The sequence below is a fragment of the Ambystoma mexicanum genome, chromosome 5q (genome assembly GCF_040938575.1).
Source record: "Ambystoma mexicanum isolate Mex_15411 chromosome 5q, UKY_AmexF1_1, whole genome shotgun sequence".
In the NCBI taxonomy this organism is placed as follows: domain Eukaryota; kingdom Metazoa; phylum Chordata; class Amphibia; order Caudata; family Ambystomatidae; genus Ambystoma; species Ambystoma mexicanum.
In genome coordinates this window covers 1,351,509,994-1,351,532,578 of record NC_090933.1, presented here as the reverse complement: position 1 = coordinate 1,351,532,578, position 22,585 = coordinate 1,351,509,994, and the positions used below count along the sequence as shown (strand labels likewise).

Below are 22,585 nucleotides of genomic sequence, written 5' to 3'. Positions count from 1 at the left end.
TCCAAACCATTCCTCTCACCTAACAACTGCATTACTCTGGCCAGAGCATTGATCCTATCCAAGTTACATTATTGGAACGCGCTCTATGTAGGCAGTAAAAAAATACATTACAAATAAAATTCAAACCCTGCAAAACAATGCCGTAAGAGCAGCCCTAAGCCTCCCGAGGAAAGCACATATCTCAGAGACTAGAAGGTCGCACAACTGGCTTTCTACAAAAGACAACATTTTCCTTAAATCGGTCTCTCTGACCCACAAATGCCTACATCAAGCGGCCCCCCAATATCTGATAACGAGATTCACCAGACCAACTTCCTGCCGCCCCTCTAGGAAGGCCAATTCAAACCTCCTCCTTTTCCCAAGATTTAAACGCACGATGTGCAGAGGGAATAGCTTCCCTGTCAAAGCTGCGCAATTTTGGAACTACTTACCACCATCCCTTAGGGAAGAACTTCCCTACCCACAATTCAGATCCAATACCATCCGCTGGATCAAGGAACACAACACCTAATGCTAGGACATCTAATCACCTCCACTGCCGCGCCGATTGTAAGTTGTGTATAAACTGTGAATTGTATATTGTATATGCTTAGATACATCCTCAACTTTTGTAAACTATGTCTACTCATCTATAACTTGTACTTTAACATATTGGACCAAATGCTGGATGCTCCAAATTTTAACCTAGTTGGACTCATTCGCTGCGTTCTCTGTTACTTAAGTTGTACACCCCTCTTGTTGATTGCGCCCTGCTACCCATGGGTTAGGTGCGCTTTACAAATAATAAAAACAAACAAACATACTGGGTGAGGTCCATGGGTTGCTGTCAACCCTGCATCACAAACTCTCCAACACGACTACATACCTCATTGGTAGGATAATTGTAGTGCTGGTGTAGCAATACACACTTTAATAGCTGTAGACTCCAATAATCAAGTCTTAATCATTTTCCTTGGTAGCTCTTGAATTGCCCAGGGTCCTACCCAGTGCTGTAAAAAAAGACACGCAACAATTGTAGTATGTCAAACTGGGACTACATTAAAACACCTTAAGCCGTCACCAATACACCACTGGGTAGGACCCTGGGCTATTCAAGAGCTACCAAGGAAAATTATTAAGACTTGATTATTGGAGTCTACAGCTATTAAAGTGTGTATTGCTATACCAGCACTACAATTGTCCTACCAATGAGGTATGTAGTTGTGTTGTAGAGTTTGTGAGGCAGGGTTGACAGCAACCCATGGACCTCACCCAGTACATTGCAATTAATTAGCATGTATACTGGGTTGTTGAGCTATGTGTTTGAGCTTTTGTCTGACTTTCAAATGTGAATGATGGTGTCATACAGTGATAGCCCCCCCTTCTCTCTTTTTATTTGTCTGACTTTAGGAGTATTGTTGAAGTCTCCATGTTTGGCCCTGGATTGCATGGTGGAAACTAAGAAAATCGAGTTTTTGCCTGAAGAAAGTTTGTGCAATTAGCGCAATTTAAGAACTGAAACATGTCGGGATTATGCTTTGTCTGAGTTAATAAGACTCAGCTTTGAAAAGAAGTGTCAAAATCATTTGTGTGGTTAATACTGTGCTTTATTCATATTATGTGGTATTAAATATATGATAAATTGGTAATTTGTACTGGTTTTATACCTACCATGTTTTGTTCTGTGGGATCTTTTTCATGCAAAACATTTTTATGAGTGTTTTACCTTTTGTAAGGAAGTTTATTAAAATATTCATTTTTGATACCATGGAAAAATACCAGCTACTGGGTTTATTTTTTCAAGACTAAATGTATAGGGAGGGTTTATTACATCAGACGATATGTATAGAGCAGCAATTTTTGTAAAACATTGAATCTGTCTCCTTTATATACTATTATTTGTGGTAACCCCCTGACCGAGTGAGAGAGATAGTATTCGTAAGGGGTACTGTTAGCCTTTAATAAGGTGGATGGTGTGCCAACAATACACTGCTAAAGCATGGGATATTAATCCAATCAATCGATGAACTGGTAACCTCTAATGAGATGTCCATCTATTGGAAAATGATCAGAGGTCACTCCAAAATAGAGAGACCAGACAAGATTGGAAATGACTTGGCTGACCAGTTGGCGAAAACCGGAAACATTTACTTGGATTTCATAGAAACCGAATCCCTTTTGGGGAAATCCAAGTCATTGCTGTCACCATGTCCCAAAACTATGCCAACAAAGAACTCTAAAATGCCCAGTTGAGAAAAGAAACCCCAGATGGAGATTTAATTTCTGCACAAAAAGAGGACCCGATTATTGGAAATGTTATCAACATATAGAAGACACCATGAATTTTCCTCAGACAGAATCTGATTGTATCGAGAAAGAGGATCTCCGGGTGCTGACGTTTTCCAATATGCCCCAAATCCAAGACGGTTTGTTGGAACAGAGATCCCTATCTGAATGTGACCAGTGGGTGGTACCTACCTCATTCTGAAGCCTGATGTTGAGTCACAACCATGACGTGGCCACTGCCGGTCATAGAGGGTTTCATATGACATTAGAAATCTTGTGCAAGGTCACATACTGGCCACACATGGGGTCAGGACCTCAACCCCAACTTAAAAGGGTGTCTTGTGTGTGCTCAGTTTCAGCCACGTTCTCTCACACACAGAGTTCCCCTACAGTAAAGGGGAATAACACTGCCTTGGTCGGATTGGCAAGTCAATTTGATCGGGCTAGTGATTCGCTCTTCTAGAGGAAACAGCTACATGTTACTTGTACCATGCTTGTTTACCAAGTGGGTAGAATGTTTTCTGCCCCGAATTGTAAGGTGGAGACACGTGCTGCACTAATGATAAACCACATATTCTCTCATTTCAGCCTCCTCTAAAGGATTGAGTCGGTCTGAGGAAGTAATTTTACCAGCAAGGTTATGACCAAGATGTGGGAGATTCTAGGGGTAAAAAGAAAACTCACATTGCTACCACCCAGCCTCAAGGATGGGAGTTGAGAAGTACAATAAGACAATTGTGGGCATCTTGAAGAAGTGTGTGGCGAACTCTGGATCTAGTTGGGACATCCGATTCCTGTTTGTCCTGATGGCCATTAGGTCCGTGCCATTTGAGTTTATGACTGGATGAAAAATGGTGCTACCTCAACATCTGCTCTACAGACCTCAAGAGTAGGCACTGATAAACGTGTTCACTACCCATGAGTACATTGAAAATGTAATGAAACACCTTCAGCACGCTTTTGCTTACGCTTAGCGCAATTTAGAAAATTTGGCAGAAGGAATGAAAACCTACTATGACCTAAAGACCACAAAGAAGGAGTAGGAAGTAGGTGGCAGGGTCTATCTGTACAAACTTCAAAGGAAACAGACCAAGGAGTGGAATTTCCTCCCATCTTGGTGCGGTGCCTTTGAAATTGTCTATAAAATCTCACCTGTTGCCTATAAGATCTGCATCTCTAAAGGAGAACGAACGGAAGATAAATGGGTCCATATCAATCAGTTGAAGAACTGTCACCCCTGAAAGGAAAGAATGGAAACCTGGATGGAGAATAATACATATATACGGGGAATAAAGTAGTTTATATTCATAAAGAATGCATACAATTCAGGATGAGAAAAATAATGTTTGTAGAAATGTTCATGTAAGAGAAATCGTTGTGGTTGTATAAGTATGATGTTTTGTTTTAAAATTGAATGCCTATTTACCCGGGAAAGAAGTACTGCAGTTCTGCAGTCGCAATAACTCATTTACTTTCACAGCCTGGAGGTAGGAGATTCTAAAAAGGGAGGGGTTCCAGGACCAAACCCCATAATCCAAAGAGAGGGAGTGCAGAACCGAGCGGCCACTCCCTCAGGATTGGAAATGGATCAGACGTGCTCCAAAGAGAAAACCCATAAATAAAAAGCAAAAAGAAAACAAAAACCCCACTCCCTCTTCTTCTTTCTTGTGAGTGACCCGAGTTAAAGAGTCAGGAGTGCGGGAGGACTTGTGGGGTGCAAATACAGCCCCAGAGTGACAGCTACTGCGAGGCCCTGCAAGGCTCCATTGTGAAAATGAAGCGGGCTGATGTTGAGACCCATTGGGATATGCTGGGCAGCTCAAAACATTGTTTTCCAACAAAAGGTCTAGTGAATTAACAAAAATGGGCCTCTTTCAACTTAACCAAAATGGACAGACGCTCACGTGAAGGAAAATGTGCCTGAGAATTAAAACTGCTGGATGTTCCCAATGCATTGCAAAAGATATGAGTGGCTGAAAATGCTGTTTTCACAAAATCTGAAAAGCTACAATTTCACTTAAAGAGACGGATGGCAGCATGTTACATTGCCTTCAATGCAGCACAAGACTGTGATCCAGAAATCTAAAGTGAAGTCCAGTACTTTGCATTTGCCACGAATAAAAACACGCATTCAAAATGACATAACTTAAAAGGGTAAAAGGAGAGGCCTATTTGTTGTAGAAGTGAACATAGGTTTCATACTTTATTCATGGACAGCAAGCCCAGATGCAATACAAAATGTTACATGTTAAACACATTCTTGCAGATGTATGCTTGCGTGTGAGTGCTACTATATGATTACATCTGCTGATACTGTTATATTTGTTTTTTTGCGCTTTGCTGAAACTGTTTGTATCTGTTTCCTCTCACTTTGCCATGATATGCTGTGTATTTTCATTAGTCACTAGCCTTCCAAGCAGTAAGTACTGCTTAGCATGTTCTATATCTTGTGTGCTGCATAACGTTTTGTATCCACCATGCTGTTTTCTGCTAATTGTAGTTCCCCCAAACTACATTACCCAGATCTCCTGAGCCTCTTCATCCTGTCAGTGGCACGTCAGTGCAGGCCCAGATGTAAGGCTGGTTAGTGCTGGTTTGTGTCCGGAGAGTGTCGGGAGGAAGCCACCTGCTGTTTTGTGAGTGCCTGCTCATCTAGATCTCACTTTGGTTACCCACAGTATGTGTGTTTTTCATCGCTACTAGCCATATTAAAGGCTCAGCCTGTACTCTGCCTGGCCCCGAATTACAGCTTCCTAAATGCACTCTACTGACCTGGACTATGGCATTACAATGCCTACTGAGCCATGTCACATGAACCCATGCGTTACTACCACAGTTAGCACACACATAGCTAAGACATGTGAAACCAGTCTGGCAGACAACACATTTAAGGTAGCTTCTTTGCAGCTCCAACAGCCCTCTCCTCTCATGACGGTCCCTTCCCTGCACCTTGGAGATAGTGAGGCACAAGACGCCCAGCTGTGATACAAGCCACTAACATGCCTGCTACTTAAAACCGGGTCCTTAGCAAAACACAACATCGAGGTGGCCGACTACATTACTGATTCCAATATCGATATTTGTGCAATCACGGAGACATGGCTCCACCCAGCCTCTGGTCATGCTGTTAGCCTGGCTATACCCCCTGGCTACAAGAACATGCAGGCCAATCGGCAACAGGGAGTAGGAGGTGGTTGGCTACAAGAACATGCAGGCCAATCGGCAACAGGGAGTAGGAGGTGGTGTTGCCTTGATCTATAGATCATCTTTTCAGCTCCGGCAAATCTTTAATGTCACCATACCGGACTGTGAGTTTCTTCTTGCCAAACTTAAAATGGATGCCAATATTACCATCAATATTGCTCTTATTTACCACCCACCTAATAAGATGACTGACTTCCTGACGCATCTGAGTGATGCCATCCTTCCTTTTCTTAAACCAGTGTCTAAACTGATTCTACTGCGTGATTTGAATTTGGGTTTTGGGGACCCCATTGATAAAATGGCCCAACACACCAGCACCACACTCACTGCACTAGGTTTCACCCACTGTGTGCAATCGGCTACTCGTGAGAAGGGAAGGACACTTGACTGGATGGCGACACTCAACGAAGACCTGCAGTGTTTCAACACAGCCCCTTGTCCTTGGTCTGATCACTTTTTTGTGCATTTTTCCTTCTGCCACATTTTTAAGTATAGAAGCAACAAGGACCCCAGGACCTGGGTCAAATGTAGGAATATTCGTAAGCTTACGCCACCTATTCTAGCACCATTAATTTCCCCTATACTTAAGGAGCTTCCTGATCTCACTAGGGCTAATGAACTGGCCAAGTCTATCGCAATATGCTGACCAAAGCAACAAATGAGCTGGCACCTGAAACGAACGTGCCTCTCTAAAACCAATATTTCCAAAGTTTGGTTCTCCAATGAGAGTCAGAAACTGAGGTTTCTTAAAAAGGAAGCCTTCCAACACTGGAAGAATGAGCCACCCACGGCCAATAAATTGGACTATTCTAATGCGGCCAAACAGGACAAGACTGCCATCCACCCAGCAAAAAGACTGTTATATGACAACAGAGTTACTGAAGCACCATCTAATAATAGGGATCTGTTTAGGATCCTTAAGCAATACGAGACCCCATGTCCCATCATAACAGAAGTTGTGAAAGATACTAACTGGTGCACCAGTATTCAGGAGGCAATGAGGGGTAACATTTAAAAGATGATGGCAAATACCTCTATCGATTATACTACCTTAGACTCTTTGCAAGACCCTATGTGCTATGATCTCCACCCACATATTGTTGCACCTTTCTGCTTTTACGGAGGTAACAGAAACAGAAATGGTGGCCATTCTGGCTAGTCTCAAGCCTACTACATGCAAGGGAAATATCTGCCCAGCATTAACGGTTAAAGCCTGTGCAGCTCAGTTATTGCCTAAAATAACCACTTCAATTACCACATCATCAGCTCTGTTCAAGACGATGATGTACCAGGGTTTATTAAACCAGTGTAGATCACCCCCTTTTGAAGGAGCCATCTCTTGACCCAGCTCTACCAGAGAAATATCACCCCATTACAAACATTCCTTTTCATCGCAAAATAAATTCTGCATAGGGTGGCATATTATCATATTCAGGGCTTTCTGGAAACGCATCTTCTTGGACATAAACAGTCAGGTTTCCGTAAATCACATGGCACTGAGTCACCCGATTGGATCTCAAATCCAATATCTTGCAGTACTTCTAGGAAGGCAGTACAGTTATGCTCATGCTACTAGATCTGTCATCCGCTTTTGATGTAGCGGACAATGACATACTGGTACAGAGCATCTGTGACACATGGTTTTTCTCCCCTAACACACCTAAATGGGTCAAATTGTTCCTCTATGGCCGTATGCCCCAAGTATTCTGCAACAAGGTCATGGCCGAGAGTTACCTGGTGACATGTGGGGTGCCACAGAGGGTGTGTATCTCCCCCACTTTGTTTAACATCTTCACCACTCCCCTCTTTAACATGTCTGATCTGCCTTACTGGGGACTGCATCAAAGATACCCCCTCTTTGTTAACCATGTGTTTGGTCTCATAGAGTCCTGGATGAAGGAAAATGGGTTAGCAATACACGCCAAGAAGACTGAGCTGATGATTGCTGCACTGCTGCCCAGACAAGAAAACTTGGTGAAGAATATCAAGCTTTTAACATTGCAGGTTACGAAATTAAGACAGTCAATAAAGCGAAGATCATGGGGATGGTACTGGATCAGGAGCCTTCCATGAAAGCGCATATCAGCAGCCTGCTATATAGTACAGGCTACTACATGAAATTGCTGGCCCAAATCAGGCCTTTCCTTAGTAGATCCAACTGTGTGACGATCGCAAGAGCGACTATTTGGGACTGCATTGACATCTGCTCTAGCCTTCTTCAGGACTTTGTAAAAGGATAACTGGCAAGACTCCAGGTCATTCAAAATAACCTGTTGAGAGTGAGGGAGGGTCTCAAACAATTGGACCACTTCTTTGCTGCCAAAAATGTTCTCCTCTGGCTCTCTGTGGAAAAGAGAGTGATCTTTCGAACCCTCTGTATTACACACCAATGCCTCCATAGAGATGTTCCTCGTTATCTTGCTCAGAAATTGGTTTGGCTGCCAGAGAGAAGGGTCATGAGATCAAACAACTCAAATCTTCTGTTCATTCCAAAGGAAAGACTTGCCATGGTTGCAAATAACTCCTTTGCCCACACAGATCCCATGCTATGTAATGATCTTACTCCAGACCTGAGGGCTTGTAGCAGCTTTCTGAAATGTAAACAGGTACTTAAGGCACTCATTTTCTGCTAGATATTTCTGCCCACACTTGTCCTGCCTCCTCGCCCTGATCTGTCTGTTTTATCTGTATGTCGTTGTGCTCTTTTGCCTACGGGCATTGTCGATGCACATTACAAATAAAATACATGAATAAACAAATAAATAAAATGCTATCCTTTCAGAATTATGGGTGCAACTTGTTTTCCCCACTGAACTGAAAGGTCAGTACCTCTGAAACATTGACCTCAAGGCTTTTGGGCTGGACCCACAAAGAAAGCATGTCTGGTTTTCAGGTTAAAATGCAAAGAAATACAAAGAGTTAGATCAAAATTGTGGAAGGTTCAGATAATGCATGCAACAGAAATGGCCTTACAGGGCTGTATTGATCCCAATAATTTGCCTCTCAGAGCCACTAATGTATCTTCAAAGACTGGGTAGAAACAGGCAACGCTGGTAAGCAAATGTTCAGGTGACATGTTTCTGATGAATGCAGAACTGTGTGGAGTTGCTTGGAATATGAAACTACGACTTTCCATAATGTATGGCCATTGAAATAACATGGGATGCTGTTTCATGTATAACAGGAGAATGGGATCATTCCGGAACCATTTCGAAGGTCATAAGAAGCCCATTGGTTCTATGCATCTCTTAATTTTATGTGATGTATAGAATTTGAGTTAAGAAGAAAACCATGATCCTGGCCTTCTCATAATTCAGAGGAACTTGGAAAGTTGGTGAGCCTATAGAAAGAAAAATGTATGTGTGTTTTGTAAATTTAATATTTATAATTATTTTAGCTCATGTATAAAACAGGAAAAATGACAGCTCCTCCCAGGAAGGGTGTGCCGCAATAAAAAATAGTGTCCCCCGATTCACCATAAACTGTAGAATTCAAAAATATATATGTTTACGCAGTTATCTGAAAGGAGAACATAGATGCCATGTTGTGAGAGTCTGAGGAAACCAATGTAGAAACAGGACATGTTTGAAATTATGCATTTTTCTCCTGCCCTTATTGTCCATAATTGAGACCTCCTAAGCTCCTTGCCCCATTGGCTGGCAGTGGGCGGATTGGTGGGAGGGGGAGAAAGAGAGGTGTCCAATCCATAGCATGGGAATTTTCATAGTATGTAAGTGCCATCAGAACTATATAATATCAGTTTTCAATCTAAAGGGAGACATAAGGAGAAAGAGAAAAGGACAGAAAGAAGAGAGCAGACAGATAAGCTAAAACTGACAACAACAGAGAGCTGACAAAAGGGAAGGCTAGCCCCCAGGAGAGCAGATAGACAGGAGACCCTGGGACACTTTCTGGGGACTTCTGCCTGGATTCTGGGAGCCCAATCTGAGAGAGACATGTGGCTGAAGGGACCTTGCTGTGAATAGAGACCAGAGGTGTGAGCTGCCTCCCTGTTCCCAAACGAGGGTCTGAAACCTGGCTGGGCTTCTGAGCTGAGAATAGAGACCTCCTATGTAAGGAAATATATCCCCAAAGCTATCCATTCTGTTGGGAACTACAGAACTACATGCCTTAATCCTTTCCATTTAATTGTGGGTGAGGGGCTGAAACTTTGTAGAGCAAAAGCACATTTAATTAAAGGTAATTCAATGAATTCCAATATAGAAGAGATCACAGGATGATTTTTATTAACATTCAAAACTAACACATTTCGTGCCCAGTGTGTTGCAGCCATTATAGTCAATAAAGTAATTGGGTGACCCTATTTTCCTGAAACCCCTGACTTCCTTGCAGAAGAGGTGTGTCCTTAATCCCCAAATAAGAATCCCTAAAACTCTGCCTTTGCATTGAATATAGTGTGTTCAAAACACATTTTCCCTTTCATTCAAAATCAGAATTCCAATAGTATGATATGTTATGTTATGTTATAATTTTTCACAACCCCGAGAGCTGTAGCCCAACCAACACCAGAAGGCAACTTGACGCTGAAGCTGAACCAGCAAATCATGTGCAAAGAGAAAGAGAGGCACAGGGAACCTAAAACAGCAGTTTTAAGAGGAGCCTTCTTAAATTGCAAATGTGCCGAGACCATGCACAAAGTGATGAGAACAGCATTCTACAGGAAAGCAGTTCTGATCGAAAAAGAGAGCCCATTGATTCTCGCATGATGAACCCTGGGGATGGCCAAAAGAAAATGGCCAGCGGATCGCAAGGCGCAGGTGAGGACATAAGGCTGAAACTTTTGCTGCAGTTACTTTGGGCTGATGCCATAAAATGCCCGATATACAAGGCACAGAGATTTAAAATGAACACGCCTGGTCACAGGCAACCAATGAAGAGATCTCAGGACATGAGAAATATGCTCATGAAAGAGTGTAACAGTGGCGAGCTGTGCGGCAGAGTTCTGAAGAACCTGCAGATGCCGTATCAAGTAAACAGGCTGAGGCAGATAAAGAATTGCAGTAGTCGATCTTACTCACGACAGAGACCGCTGGAGCTTGTAAATGAACAGGGATGAATTGAAATACCTTCCTGAGAATCTTCAGTTGGTAGTGGCCTGATTGACAAACCGCACCAATCTGAGGGGACATGGACAAAGAGGCATCAAATTTGACATCCAAATTCCTGACCACTCACACAGCTACAGGAAAAGGACCAAAGTAAGATGCCCTGCATTTCAGTTGAATCTGTGATGCAAAAAGAATTTCCGCATTTATTCACATTTATTCTCAAATCAGAATCCCAAAACCCTAGATTTCATTTGAATGCTTGTTCCACAAACAATTTTCCCATTGGGTTCCTTTCTCAAACCGTGCCTTTTAAATAAATAGCCCAAACGAAATTCCCATTATATTCCCACTCCCTGCACCTTGCCTTCAAACCAAAGCGGCCATAAAAAACTGATGGCTGGGGGTGAGGGTAACTAGGTGAAAAATACATTGTGATAAACCAAGCAATTACTGTGTGTTTTTAATGTTTCCCATCTATTAATGTGCAAAGAAATCCTATGTATGTTTTGACTTAAAATTCAACCACTGTTTGTTGTGGTAAATGAAAGTCTATTAAGAAATACATGCCAGTCAATTGGTGCCAGTAAGTTGCATTTGTGATTACTGTGTTGTGACACAGAGTTGGTGGCTGCTGTTATTGTGATTTGTTTATGATTCATTGTAGACATTAAAATAAATATACACTATTATTTCTATACACCATCCTGGTTCCAAGCTAATTGGTGATACAGAGGGTATCTTCTGAATGGTGGTATACAGGTTGGACGGCTAACAAAATCTGAATCTGCTAAGTACTTTGTGTGCTACACCTTGATTGGGGGGGGGGGGAACTCCCTGAGTTGAGAGTGACTGTCCAATAAACCGTGACAGGGATAAATGCGCTCAGGACTTTGTCTGGAAGTGTTTTGTTTGGTATGTGTTCCTGTATCATTCTCTTCTTTTGGTACTGTTAAGCATTTATTGAAGCAACCTCACCTAAATTGTAAGCTGAGTCTAAGCCTCATCCTCGACAGCTTGAACAAGAAGGAACAAGAGGAGGAGCTATCAGTGGAGCAGGAATAATGGAATGGAGTAGTAGAGGAGGTGGTCCCTAATGCCAATAGGAGTTCACAGAAGAGGGGTGGAGGAATGAGCAGGTAGCAATGTGTTGATGAGGTGGAGTATGAGAGACAGGGAGCGAGATGGAGCGATGTAGAAAGCCCCTTAGGAATGAGCGTGTAGCTATGCATTGATGAGGTGGAGAATGAGAGACAGGGAGCGAGAGGAAGTGTAGTACAGAGCCCCTTAGGCATGAGCACATGGTAATGTACTGAGGAAAACACCAAGTACGTGGTCAATAGGGCCAGCATCCTTAGACAGGGAAGTGAAGATAATCTGAAGTTAGTATCCAGAGGGAAACCTAAGGCGCTCCATACCTGCTGGAAGACATGGGGCCTGCTATCTGCGACCTGTTCTTGGACTACTATCACTGGAGCAGTGCAGGTAGAGGAGAGGTTTTGTTCTACATCTTAGCCAACAAAATGTTGATATAGGGGTGCAAGAAAATGCAGTACTTGCCATATAATAGTGAAACTGGCTTGGAAATGATATGTTTTTCCTCAAAGAAAGTCTACTGCAATTACATTTCCTCAGTTGACCTTCTGAGTGGGAACATTTTGATTAGTTTCTTCTTTTTACCTTTTGGAAGTTTCAGCTAAAACATTTCTTGGAAAAGTCTTATCTCAAAGCAACCTAATACTGACTTATTCTAGTTTTGAAATGTATATTGATTCTATTATTTTGGTAGACTTCAGGCCTTTGTGTAAGTTGGAAAATGGGGAAGCAGGTCTCCTTCACTTTTATTTGCTGTCTGGACCTCCGTATGATCATAAGGAAGTGGGGAATGAGAGTATCTGGGAACCTGGAGCGGGAACACATGATCAAGGGGATGATGGGTTCCTATACCGCATGCGAGGCACACAGAGAGTGAAGCAAGCACAGAAATCCATGCAGATAGAGAGAAATGCAGTGTTTAGAACAGACATATCAGGAACACAGATAGCATAGGGGTACAGAGGAACAAAAGCACCAGGAGAAAATAATGAGAGTAGAGAAACCAGTAGCAAGAAATATATTATGGAAGCAAAAGAAGACAGGAAAAAGATTAAAGAAATTATGGGAGCACTAACGCTCAGAGTTCAGGTATGGTGTAGGTAACAGAAAAGCAAACATCTGCAGGACGGTAGAGGAGTGCAGGGCGCACAGGTGTGTGAAATGATATTTTATTTATATCGCACTCGTACACAAGTGATTAAGAACGCAACCAGGCAAAAATGGAGAGGAACAAGGGAGAAAATAAAACAGCGATCTTACTAGGCCCAGTGACATCCAAGAAAGCGCAAGTGCATGGAAAAAGAAAATGGAGTGGAAGTGCTGAGCAGGGAGATTAAACAGAATAAATATTAAATAAAATAAATAAATAAGGGCGATAAAACCATGGTAGTGCAGCCAGCAAGTGGCAGGGGAAAGTTAGTCAGATAAGGTATATCTGATAAGTGCAGAAGTAAAGTGGGAGGGTGACTGTATGGGTACTGATACAGGACCCTAGTGCAGAGGGTGGCCTGGAGGCAGTGCAGGTGGGTGGCAGGGTGAGCAGGAACCTGGACTTGAATGCCAGAGGGTGACCCGGTGCATGATGCCAGGAGAAGAAACAGATCAACAGGGGAGAAGGGGGGCAAAGGCAGAGGCAAAGAGGAAGGTCTTGAGATGCTTCCAGAACCGGGGATGGTTTTCCTCAAGTTTCAAGGTGGCCAGGAGGCTGTTCCAAAGGGAGGTACCAGCCGGAGACAGAGATCTGCGCCCAGCTCGTTTCGTTGCAAAACGACAAACCCTGTAGAGGAGCGAAGGGCTCGAGAGGGGAGGTATTTACAGAGGGATAGTTGGAGATATTTGGGTCACAGGCCCTAGAAAGCCTCGTGGACAATGCAGAGGGTTTTAAATTTAATATTTGCATCCACTGGGAGCCAATGAAGGGATTTCAGGGCTGGAGAGATACGATCCCAGGGCTTGAGGCCAAGGACAAGCCTTGCAGTCCTGTTCTGGATTAGTTGTAGAAGGCGGAGAGTGGAGGCAGGTAGATTTAGAAAGAGGCTGTCACAGTAATCTAATCTGGAGAGAACCAGACTAGAGCTTTTGAGGGAAGGAGAGGAAAGGCAGAGCACCTCTAAGGAGGTCCAATAAGAAGCTTGCCTTTTTGGAGACGTCAGAGATGTGTGAGGAGAAGGAAAGTGTAGAGTCAAAGATAACCCTGAGGTTCTAAGCCGCGCAGGTGGGGATAGGAGGAGGGTAAGGGAGGCCGGCCTGAGAGTGAGAGGAAAGGATGGAGATGGTGTAACAATAAGGAGGATCTCTGTCTTGTTGGCATTTAGACATAGATCGTTGGTGGCACACCAATTTTGAATGGCTATTAGACAATCGGAGATGAGGGAAGGAGTGGAGAAGGTTGGAGGAAGCCTGAAAATGAGTTGGGTGTCGTCAGCATAGCACTGGAAAGTTGAGCAGAATATGGAGATGCAGTAGGCGAGAGTTGCCAGATATTGATTGAAAAGCCAGGGCGAGAGGTTATTTTTATATATTTATTTATTTATTACATTTGTTACACGGCCAGACCTTTGGGTATCACGAAGAGGTTACACAATCATTGGGGATCATTTGCAGAAGAATTACAATCAGAAAAGTCATAGCAAGTTATTTGCATACAGTGAATGCTAACTGGGAGGGAGTTCCAGTGTTTTGGAGCTAGGCATAGGAAGCTGCTGCCCCCCGCTCTAGATTTTCTGAATCGAGGTGTGGCGAGAAGTAACACATTGTCAGATCTTAGAGATCTGTTGGCTTCTTTTTTGGCAAGAACTTTGTTAAGGTAGGATGGACCTTTGTTTTGGTTGCATTTAAATGTGATGCATAGTGTTTTGAAGATGATTCTGGCTGCTATGGGCAGCCAATGGAGATCTCTTCTGGTTTTGGAGATGTGATCTGATTTTCAGATTCCTAGGGCCCTAGGGGACACCGCATGTGGAGAGGGAGATAGAAGATAGAAGGTGTGCACAGAGACCAGGAATGAAGACAAGGTGAGGGGGTGAGGGAGAGAAGAACACAAGTTAAAAGAAAGTGCAAGGACATAGATGGATAACTATGACAAATCAACTTGAGGGGCACCAGTGGTCCAGTGATGATTTTTTTTTTTCTAAACCATCAATCAGCCCCTACAAATGTGGGGCTGATTGATGGTTTAGAAAAAAAATTACACCAGAAGGGAGTTCAACAGATTGGAAACACAAGCAAATTGTAAACCTCCTTGTCCAATTTTGATAACGCGGATGGAGTGGCAGGCTTATCTCCACAAGGTCGTGGATCGTTGGTTAGTTGCAACACTGCGAAGACACAATTATTATTCAATGATAAAAGGGACTGTCCAATTAAGTTTTTATCCAAATATCTACTTTATTATTATTTAACAGAAAGTTCTAGCACACTACAAAATAAAACCTGCCCTGTAAAGGAATGCGGAAGACAGACAGCTTCAAAAAGGAAAAGGGATGCACCCTGGATACTGACAGAATGGTAGCCGGTAAAGTAATTAATCGCAATAGTTCAAGGATACTTGGTTTCAGCACAAAAGGAGCAAAGGGTCGTAAAATGTCACTAGGGGCCTTCAGAGAAGTGCCAGAGGGACAGAACCACAATTTACCTTGTGCTTGTAGAAGTTCTTTGTGCTCAACAGGGGCGAGTCGGAATCAGGGAGCTTTGCAGCTTCTGAGACAAATTTCATGATGGGAGACTGCTGTGGGTATGAGGGGGCAGGCAGTTCTGCAAGTGAGGCAGGACGGACGGCTGCAGACTGGCCTACACGGCGGCTCAGGGTCAGTAATCATTGTCTCAGAGCTGGTTGGCAGGTCTGAAGCACTGGTTGTGGCGTCTCGGATGATGTTAGAGGCTTTGTTTGGTTGTTTGTTTGTTTATTTATTTGTATTGTGCACCAGACCCAGGGGTATTCGGGCGCGAAGGCAGAAAGAGGGTTGTTCAGCTTAGGTTACATGTTACAAATAAACAAGGAATACAGCTGTGGTTACAGTACTGTAGACATGTGGTGTCAGAGGATCATATAAATATGTACAATAGGCTTACAAGAATGCAGAATTGACAGATTAATAGAACAAAGCACATATATAGAATATACATGAGATCCCAAATGGCAGTAGCGCGAGGTTAAACATCATTAACTTTTAGCCATTGGATCAGGTTGGATCTGAATTGCTGGTAGGGGAGAACTTCCCGTAAATCAGTTGGGAGGGAGTTCCACAGTTGTGTCGCTTTGACAGCGAGGCTGTTCCCGCCAGATTTGGTGAGTTTAAATCTGGGTACTAACAGGAGGTTAGAATTGGCTTTTCGTAAGGGATGGGAGGCTGTTTGTCTGGTGAATCTGCCTACGAGGTAGTGCGGACTTGTCAGAATTATATAAGTAATATCATTATTTTTGTGATTTTTCTGTGAACATTTTGAGAGGCGCTAGGACCCTGTGGTGTATTCTGGGGGGTTGCTAGCGGAAAATAGGGTCTTACTTCCAATGTCTGCATGTTAAAAATCTGACACTTCATCAATTAATGTCCATACTCCTTGCGCACATGTATGTAGTTTTGGGTAAATGTCCGATATTGCAAAACCAGTTAAAAAGCGCAAAATGTTGTCATTTTTGAATGCAAGCCCCCAGGAAGATCAGAGGCGGACAAGCATGGACCATAAGGAATATATAATGTGTACATGTAATTTCAACAAATTGTATATCAGGGAAAGATGTATTTGAATCAAATATAGATTTGTGGGCAAACTGACCAGGGGAGGATTCTCTGACCCATAAACAGACCTCATCATGATGACAATCCATTTCCTTCCCCCAATCATGGGAGAGGGGAGAATTGGGCCAATGACAAGTAGAGAGGGGCAGGCTTAGCTAGGCCCAGGCACACACCCATTTCCAAAACACATAAAAAGAGACTGCTGGGACAGGTAGAGACATTCAATTCCATTTGCTGCGGAGCATGCTGACCGACGACTTCACATCCAGAGATGCAGACTTCAAATCCATCAATCTCCAGAACCTGTAGCAGTACCCAGAAACAGTGTTACATCCAGAATACAGAGAGGCTAGACCAGCAGAGCAGAGCTGACCCAGATCGCTGTGAGCCGAACCGGTGCCTGATTGACCCGCCGAGCAGACAGAACCGCAGCCGGACGTGTTGACCAGATGCGTGACGAGGCCTAGTTCAAATTTATATTGTGAGTACCTAGCAGAACTGTGCAGAACCAATCTCTTAGTTAAAATAATCTAATCCAAACTATTTTAACCTAAGTAGAACTGCCTCCTAGAAATCTTGTCATCTCTCATTTGTAAAGCTGCACCACTGTCACCTGTCAATTCTGAAGCTGCAAGCTGTCACCTGTCATTTTGAGTTTTACTTTAAATCTGAAAAACTACCTTTACTTAATCGTCCGTATCTCTGGAACCGTTTGGGCTAGGAACGAGATTTAACTTTCCTCTGAAAGCTTAGAATCTAAGAATCTAAATCTAGAACCGACTTGCTACTTTGGCTCAATTTCTCCACTTGTCAAAATAGCAGCTCCATTCTTTCCTTTGTTAAAATTTGTTTGCAACTTGGTAATAACTCATAGAGCATTGCTAAAGTGAGCCTGAACTAACACCAACATGCATCTCCCACTCACCCTGAATCTCTAGAGGGAATTAAAATTATTGGCACATTTCCCATCCATTGCCATCACATTTAAAAAGCATTTTGGGCCTGTGCTTCAAACTCCTACCTGTTTCCTCTAAGCTTGCTGGGGGGGGAACTGAATTTCGTATTGTATTTGATTGCATTCCTGAGAACTGTGTGCTCCTCTTTCCATCTCCTTCCATTTCTTACATTGCATAGGGGAGGGGGGTGAATTGCCGGAGAAAAAGTGATTATTTTATCTTTTGCTAAAATCATATCAAGTATTTCTGTACTGCATTTTATTCCTCATTGCTTTTCCCTCGAAATCATAAAAGTATTTTTGCTACTTTATCCATCCTATACTAACTCCTCATTGATTGTAAAGAAGTGTGCTAGTGCCAGATTACCCATTGTTGATCAACATCATATGTCTAAGTGTACTATCAGATATTAATTTATTATAAAGTGATATATATATATATTGTTTAAATTCTCAAATAAACCTTTTAATTTGCAAAACAAACTTACTTCTTGGCTCAGTGGGGTCAGGGGGGATTCTAAGAGGGGGATGTTATACAAGGGTGGTCATCCAGAGTACTGAACCAGACATAAGAATACATTAATAAGGGTTTCCTCAGCATCCCAGACTAGGCATTGACTTGGCTGCAGTGTTGATTGAATATCACTTACAATTCCTATGGTTCGAAAAGGATCGAGCTGGCTGGAATCAATATGTCTATTTGAAAAAGCTGTAATCCAATGCGACTAATGGAGACCTATTGGCTCGAGGTAGATGAAGCTTATTCAAACTGCATTTTGGGCAGGTTCGAGATTTAAACCGTGTATCGACCCCATACAGAAACCTGTGGTTCTAATCATGAGACAGTTCGAATCACTGTCAAGTGGTTAAACAATTTTGAGGACCATGGTTCAAATGGTACGACTAGGCTTACATTTGGAGTTGACAGACAATGGAGTCAGAAAAACAGCTAGAGTGGACCATATGTCCTGTGTGCGCATGTGCGTGTGTGTGTGCAAACGCATGCTGCTTCAGAGTAATCAAAATCATGCAATGGATATATTTGCAAATCACTGTCCATAATTTGAGAAGGGTTGTGGTTACCATTGATGGGAAAAGCCATAGATAGAGAATATCTTCTGTGGTCATGCTGTGACATGCAGAGAGGTCGTCCACATACGTACTAGAGTCCTGGCGGGCAGTGAGGCAAGTAATGTGCAAATACGAGGTTAATGAAAGCCATTCTTTAGTTGAGTGGATTGGCGCAGCTGCACCGGCTGCCTTCTTTAGATGAGGATGCATGCTGAGTCCATGCCTGCTTGAAGCCCCCAAAAGGACTATAAATTATACACAGCCCACGCCATGTCTGTTCAGTGCTCAGTCATTGGCACACACGATTTACACGACTCAATGACCACTCATTATATAAACTGATGCCCTAAGCAGGACATTCCAGCAACTGTTCTCACACCTTAAGCTGCGATACAAATACACAACTGGAGATGTGCCTCACATCTCCAGTGGGGGGGACATTTGTATTGTTGGTTGTCCCCGTGGATTAAGAGGAGTGGTTGCCATAGCATGACTACTAGCAAAGCTGCATGTTTCGCAGTGTTACAGTAATGCAACTGCTCACTTTAAATGTTACCTGCATGGAGGGGAGAGTGGGGAGTTGTGAGTTCCACAGGCAACCCTAACCTGACATAATTTGTTTCTCTGACAGATTCTGCGTTTTTTGGAGACTTCAGCAGGTTTTGGGTTGGCAACTCGACATCTGTAAGAGCAGGTATACATCAGAAAGTGCATGCAAATATGCAAGAATGTGTCATGTGTGTAGGTAATGTTATTTTGATTCCATGTCCTTCACATGTACCTGTGTGTCCTATCACTTTCTTGGCTTCTCATTGAGCTGTCCATTCTGTGGTCCTGTTTTATGCACACTGAGTATTAAGGGCTGGGAGGATAGCTCAGGGGCAACGTGCTCACCTTGGAACCAAGACGACGTGCAGCAACTCAAGCTCGATCACCGGGTCTGCGCTTAGAAACCTCTGAATATTCAGGGTGTTATAAATAACCAAATATAATTAATATAATACATTAATAAGAGAATCAGAATATAAACGGCTTGACAATGTATGGAGAATTTCGAGCCGAATACCAACTGCTCATCAGCCCTCATAGACAAGCTTCTCCAAAAAATAAGTGACTTTTCATATTTCGAGTTTGACAGGAATGGTGGGTTTGAATGCCTTAGAAAACTAGCTTGAACCATCATTTAAGGTTAGGATAATATGTGGAAGAGACAATGGCCCTCATTCCGAGGTTGGTGCTAGTCATGGGTCAATACCGGTACCTCCACCGACGTGGTTGTATGGGGACTTGCCAGTCCATTCTGCCCTTTGCGAGACCAGTAAGTCCCCATTTGAAATGCGGGACTTAAATTGCGGTACCATTATTGACCCTGGTATCCCTTTGCGGGTTCCATCCTAAACGCCTGCTAAAACCAGGCGTTAAGGAAGGACCCGCAAAGGGACCTCGGAATAGGGCGCAAAGGGATTACCGGCAACGGTGTCATTACCGGTGCCCGGTATCCCTTTGTGCCCGGGTCGTAATGACCCCCAATTTGTGAATGAGTGTGTAGAGTAGTGATCATATGATATGATATGGCATTTATAATAAACTCGAAAGTCTAGCTTCCTGGCATAATATTGCCCTCAGCTCCCAAAATCGGTCTTGTTCGCCGGTAAGCAGCAGGTCCTAATATATTTTAAGAAAATATTCTCAGTGCATATTGATGTCGCTATAAGGAAGAGGGCAGGTAAAGGAGGAGTTCCCTAAAGTCTGTGTCTTCTCCCTGGCAGAGACCAGGCCTATATATAAAATAAGAAACCTTGGTGCCAGTGCTCAGCGTCGGACTTGCCAGTCGGGCATTCGGCCTGAGGCTGAGCCGATTGAGATGACAGATGTGTGGGCTGTTTGTTACAATGGGCTCTGGGGGCCAAAAAAATATTTAATTTCATCCACGTTTAGTCTTTGCTGTTCATATTATGCACACATTTGTCCTCAGAGCTGCCTGCCGCAGTCTGTCATGTGTTTATGTATTGTCATGTAACTGTTCACTTTTTTTTTACTGCCATCTTTGGGCTGGGCGGACCTGGGTTACTGCTCGGTAACAAAATAACAAATACCATTTACCAGCGCTGTGATGTGCTCCTTTGTCCTCTTTCTGCCCTGCCCCCTTCCCCAGTGCCCCACCACCTTGGCACCATTGTCACCCAGGCAGCCTGCAGAGAAACCATTTGGCATGACACGTGCCTCACATTCGGTTTCATTTCCTCCTTGAATTAGCGAGAAGCGACCCTGAGGCGGAGGGAGCAATGTTTGCTGGGTCTGGGTGCCAGTCTGTCTGCAATGCACTGTCTGCAGCAGCAGAAGAGAGAGAGGCAGGCAGGTGGCAGCCGTGCACCAACAGACTACTTGAGGCCTGACCTAGCACAGGCCAGGTTAGTAGTGTACTCACTGAAGGGAACCGCCTAATCCTCTCCATGCATGCATCCATTTGGGTGAGCAGGCCGTTGCCTCCCCTAGTCCCCTTTCCCTTGTCGGTTGGGACATGGTCCGCATTTATTTTAGGGGTGAAGCAGTCTGGACAGTGGTCTGTCTGTTAACCTTTCCCTGGTCGGGCTGCCGGGTGCGCTGTCCACATGTCCACACTGACACATGACCTTGTCAGATACCGTCCGGTGACCGGTGCTGCTCCTTTCCTGGACTGAACCGCACTCGGGCGGTGCACTGCAGTAATCCACCGCAGTGCAGGAATATGCTCACGTAGTAATTAGTCAGATGACAGTTTAGGCCACCGTACTTTTGTTCTTTGTGGTACTTCTGGTGCAGGATTTTCCCATTAGAATGTATGCATTACAGGGACTGGACTACAGTTCCCATGTGCAATGGGTCACGTGGGAGGATGTAGGGGACTGAGGGGGAGAGTATTAGGCAGGAGGATACCGAAGTCATGTATAAGGCAGTGGCAGCTATGAAGTGCTGTGCGGGTAAATGCAGGGTAAGCGATGTCTGTGGTAATACTGGAGGCTGAGCAAGGGTACGAGTGTGTAAATGGTAAAGGGGTGGGAGGGAGGGAGGAAACAATAGTGTGTATGGGTTATCTAAACAAGATGAAAGTTGGTAGAGTTTAAAGGGTTTGTGGACATTTGAATTAAGTGCTGGGATTGGCAAGGTGTGCTAACGACTGAGGGAAAGAGGAGGCGGGCATGTGCTGGCGACAGTGCTTGGCCTGAACTGTTGGAGATGTTAGCAAGTGGTCGAATGATCAGGGGGCAAATGGGGACAGGAGTGGTTAGATCTTGGTAGTGGCGGGGGCCTAGTTGGTGGGCAATGCATTGGCAGCTTCAATGCAAGATCAGTCACACCGAACAATGCATACACTGTGCTCAATTCTCTTAAAGGAGCAGTGCAGTAAGTGGACAGGTGGTGTTGCAACCCCAAGGTGACGGGTCGCGCGCCACAACACTTCCTCTAGGCACAGTTGACAGGGAGACTTGTGACAAAAGTCGGGACTTGGGAGGGGGGAGTGCCATAGTAGGGCGGCGTCAACTGTTGTGAAGCAGTATGTGTAACCAATGTCCTATCATTTTGAAATCGTTTGTGTTGGTAAAGTGCCTCGAAGTTAGGTCTTCAGTTGAGCGTTGCAAGTCAGAGCGATTGTCTTCCAGGCCGGCGTTATGCACCTGGCTGTTTTGACCCCGTGTTGTGGCCTACCTGCATTGTTTGACCAGTGGGCTGTGTTGTGGGGTGTGCACTTGCGGGGAGTTCTCACACTGGGGTGTTGTTGGGGGGAGGGCAAGGTCTAGAGCACAGAGCTGTTTGTTCTGGTCTGGCCAGCTTTAGCCTGGATATACCTTCGTTCCCCTTTCTTTATTAACTGTCTGTCAATGCCGACTACACTGGGCTGCACAGGTTCCCTGGTGGCATTAAATGACGCCTCCTCCACGTACGGATCTGACGTTCAGCCCAAGCCCCACAACCTGTCCAATAGGTTCCCACGAGTCTCATGCCTGCCCAATGCTAGCCTGTGCAGTGCCCAGGGTGGGTACTGTGAAATATCACCCCCAGGCACGCACTTCTGCACGTCCATCCTCTCTAGATGGGCAAGGGTTAAGAGTCTCAAAGCATTGCTCTGCTGCAGCACCATTAGCTTATGCCACACACAAGCCGGTTTAGTGCTTAGAAAATGGCATTGCACATGATCCAACTGGACTTAT

The 22,585-nt window shown here is 44.0% G+C and overlaps 1 protein-coding gene across 3 annotated transcripts in view; it reads left to right on the top strand.

Annotated features, from left to right (window-relative positions):
- Positions 1–22,585, top strand: part of LOC138498136 (lymphocyte antigen 6E-like) — a 189,859-nt gene that overhangs the window by 76,531 nt on the left and 90,743 nt on the right. For all 3 annotated transcript variants that reach the window (XM_069622010.1, XM_069622008.1, XM_069622009.1), the window contains exon 3: positions 19,027–19,089. In XM_069622010.1, coding sequence (XP_069478111.1) covers positions 19,027–19,089 — 63 coding nt within the window. The remainder of the gene's footprint in view (positions 1–19,026; positions 19,090–22,585) is intronic.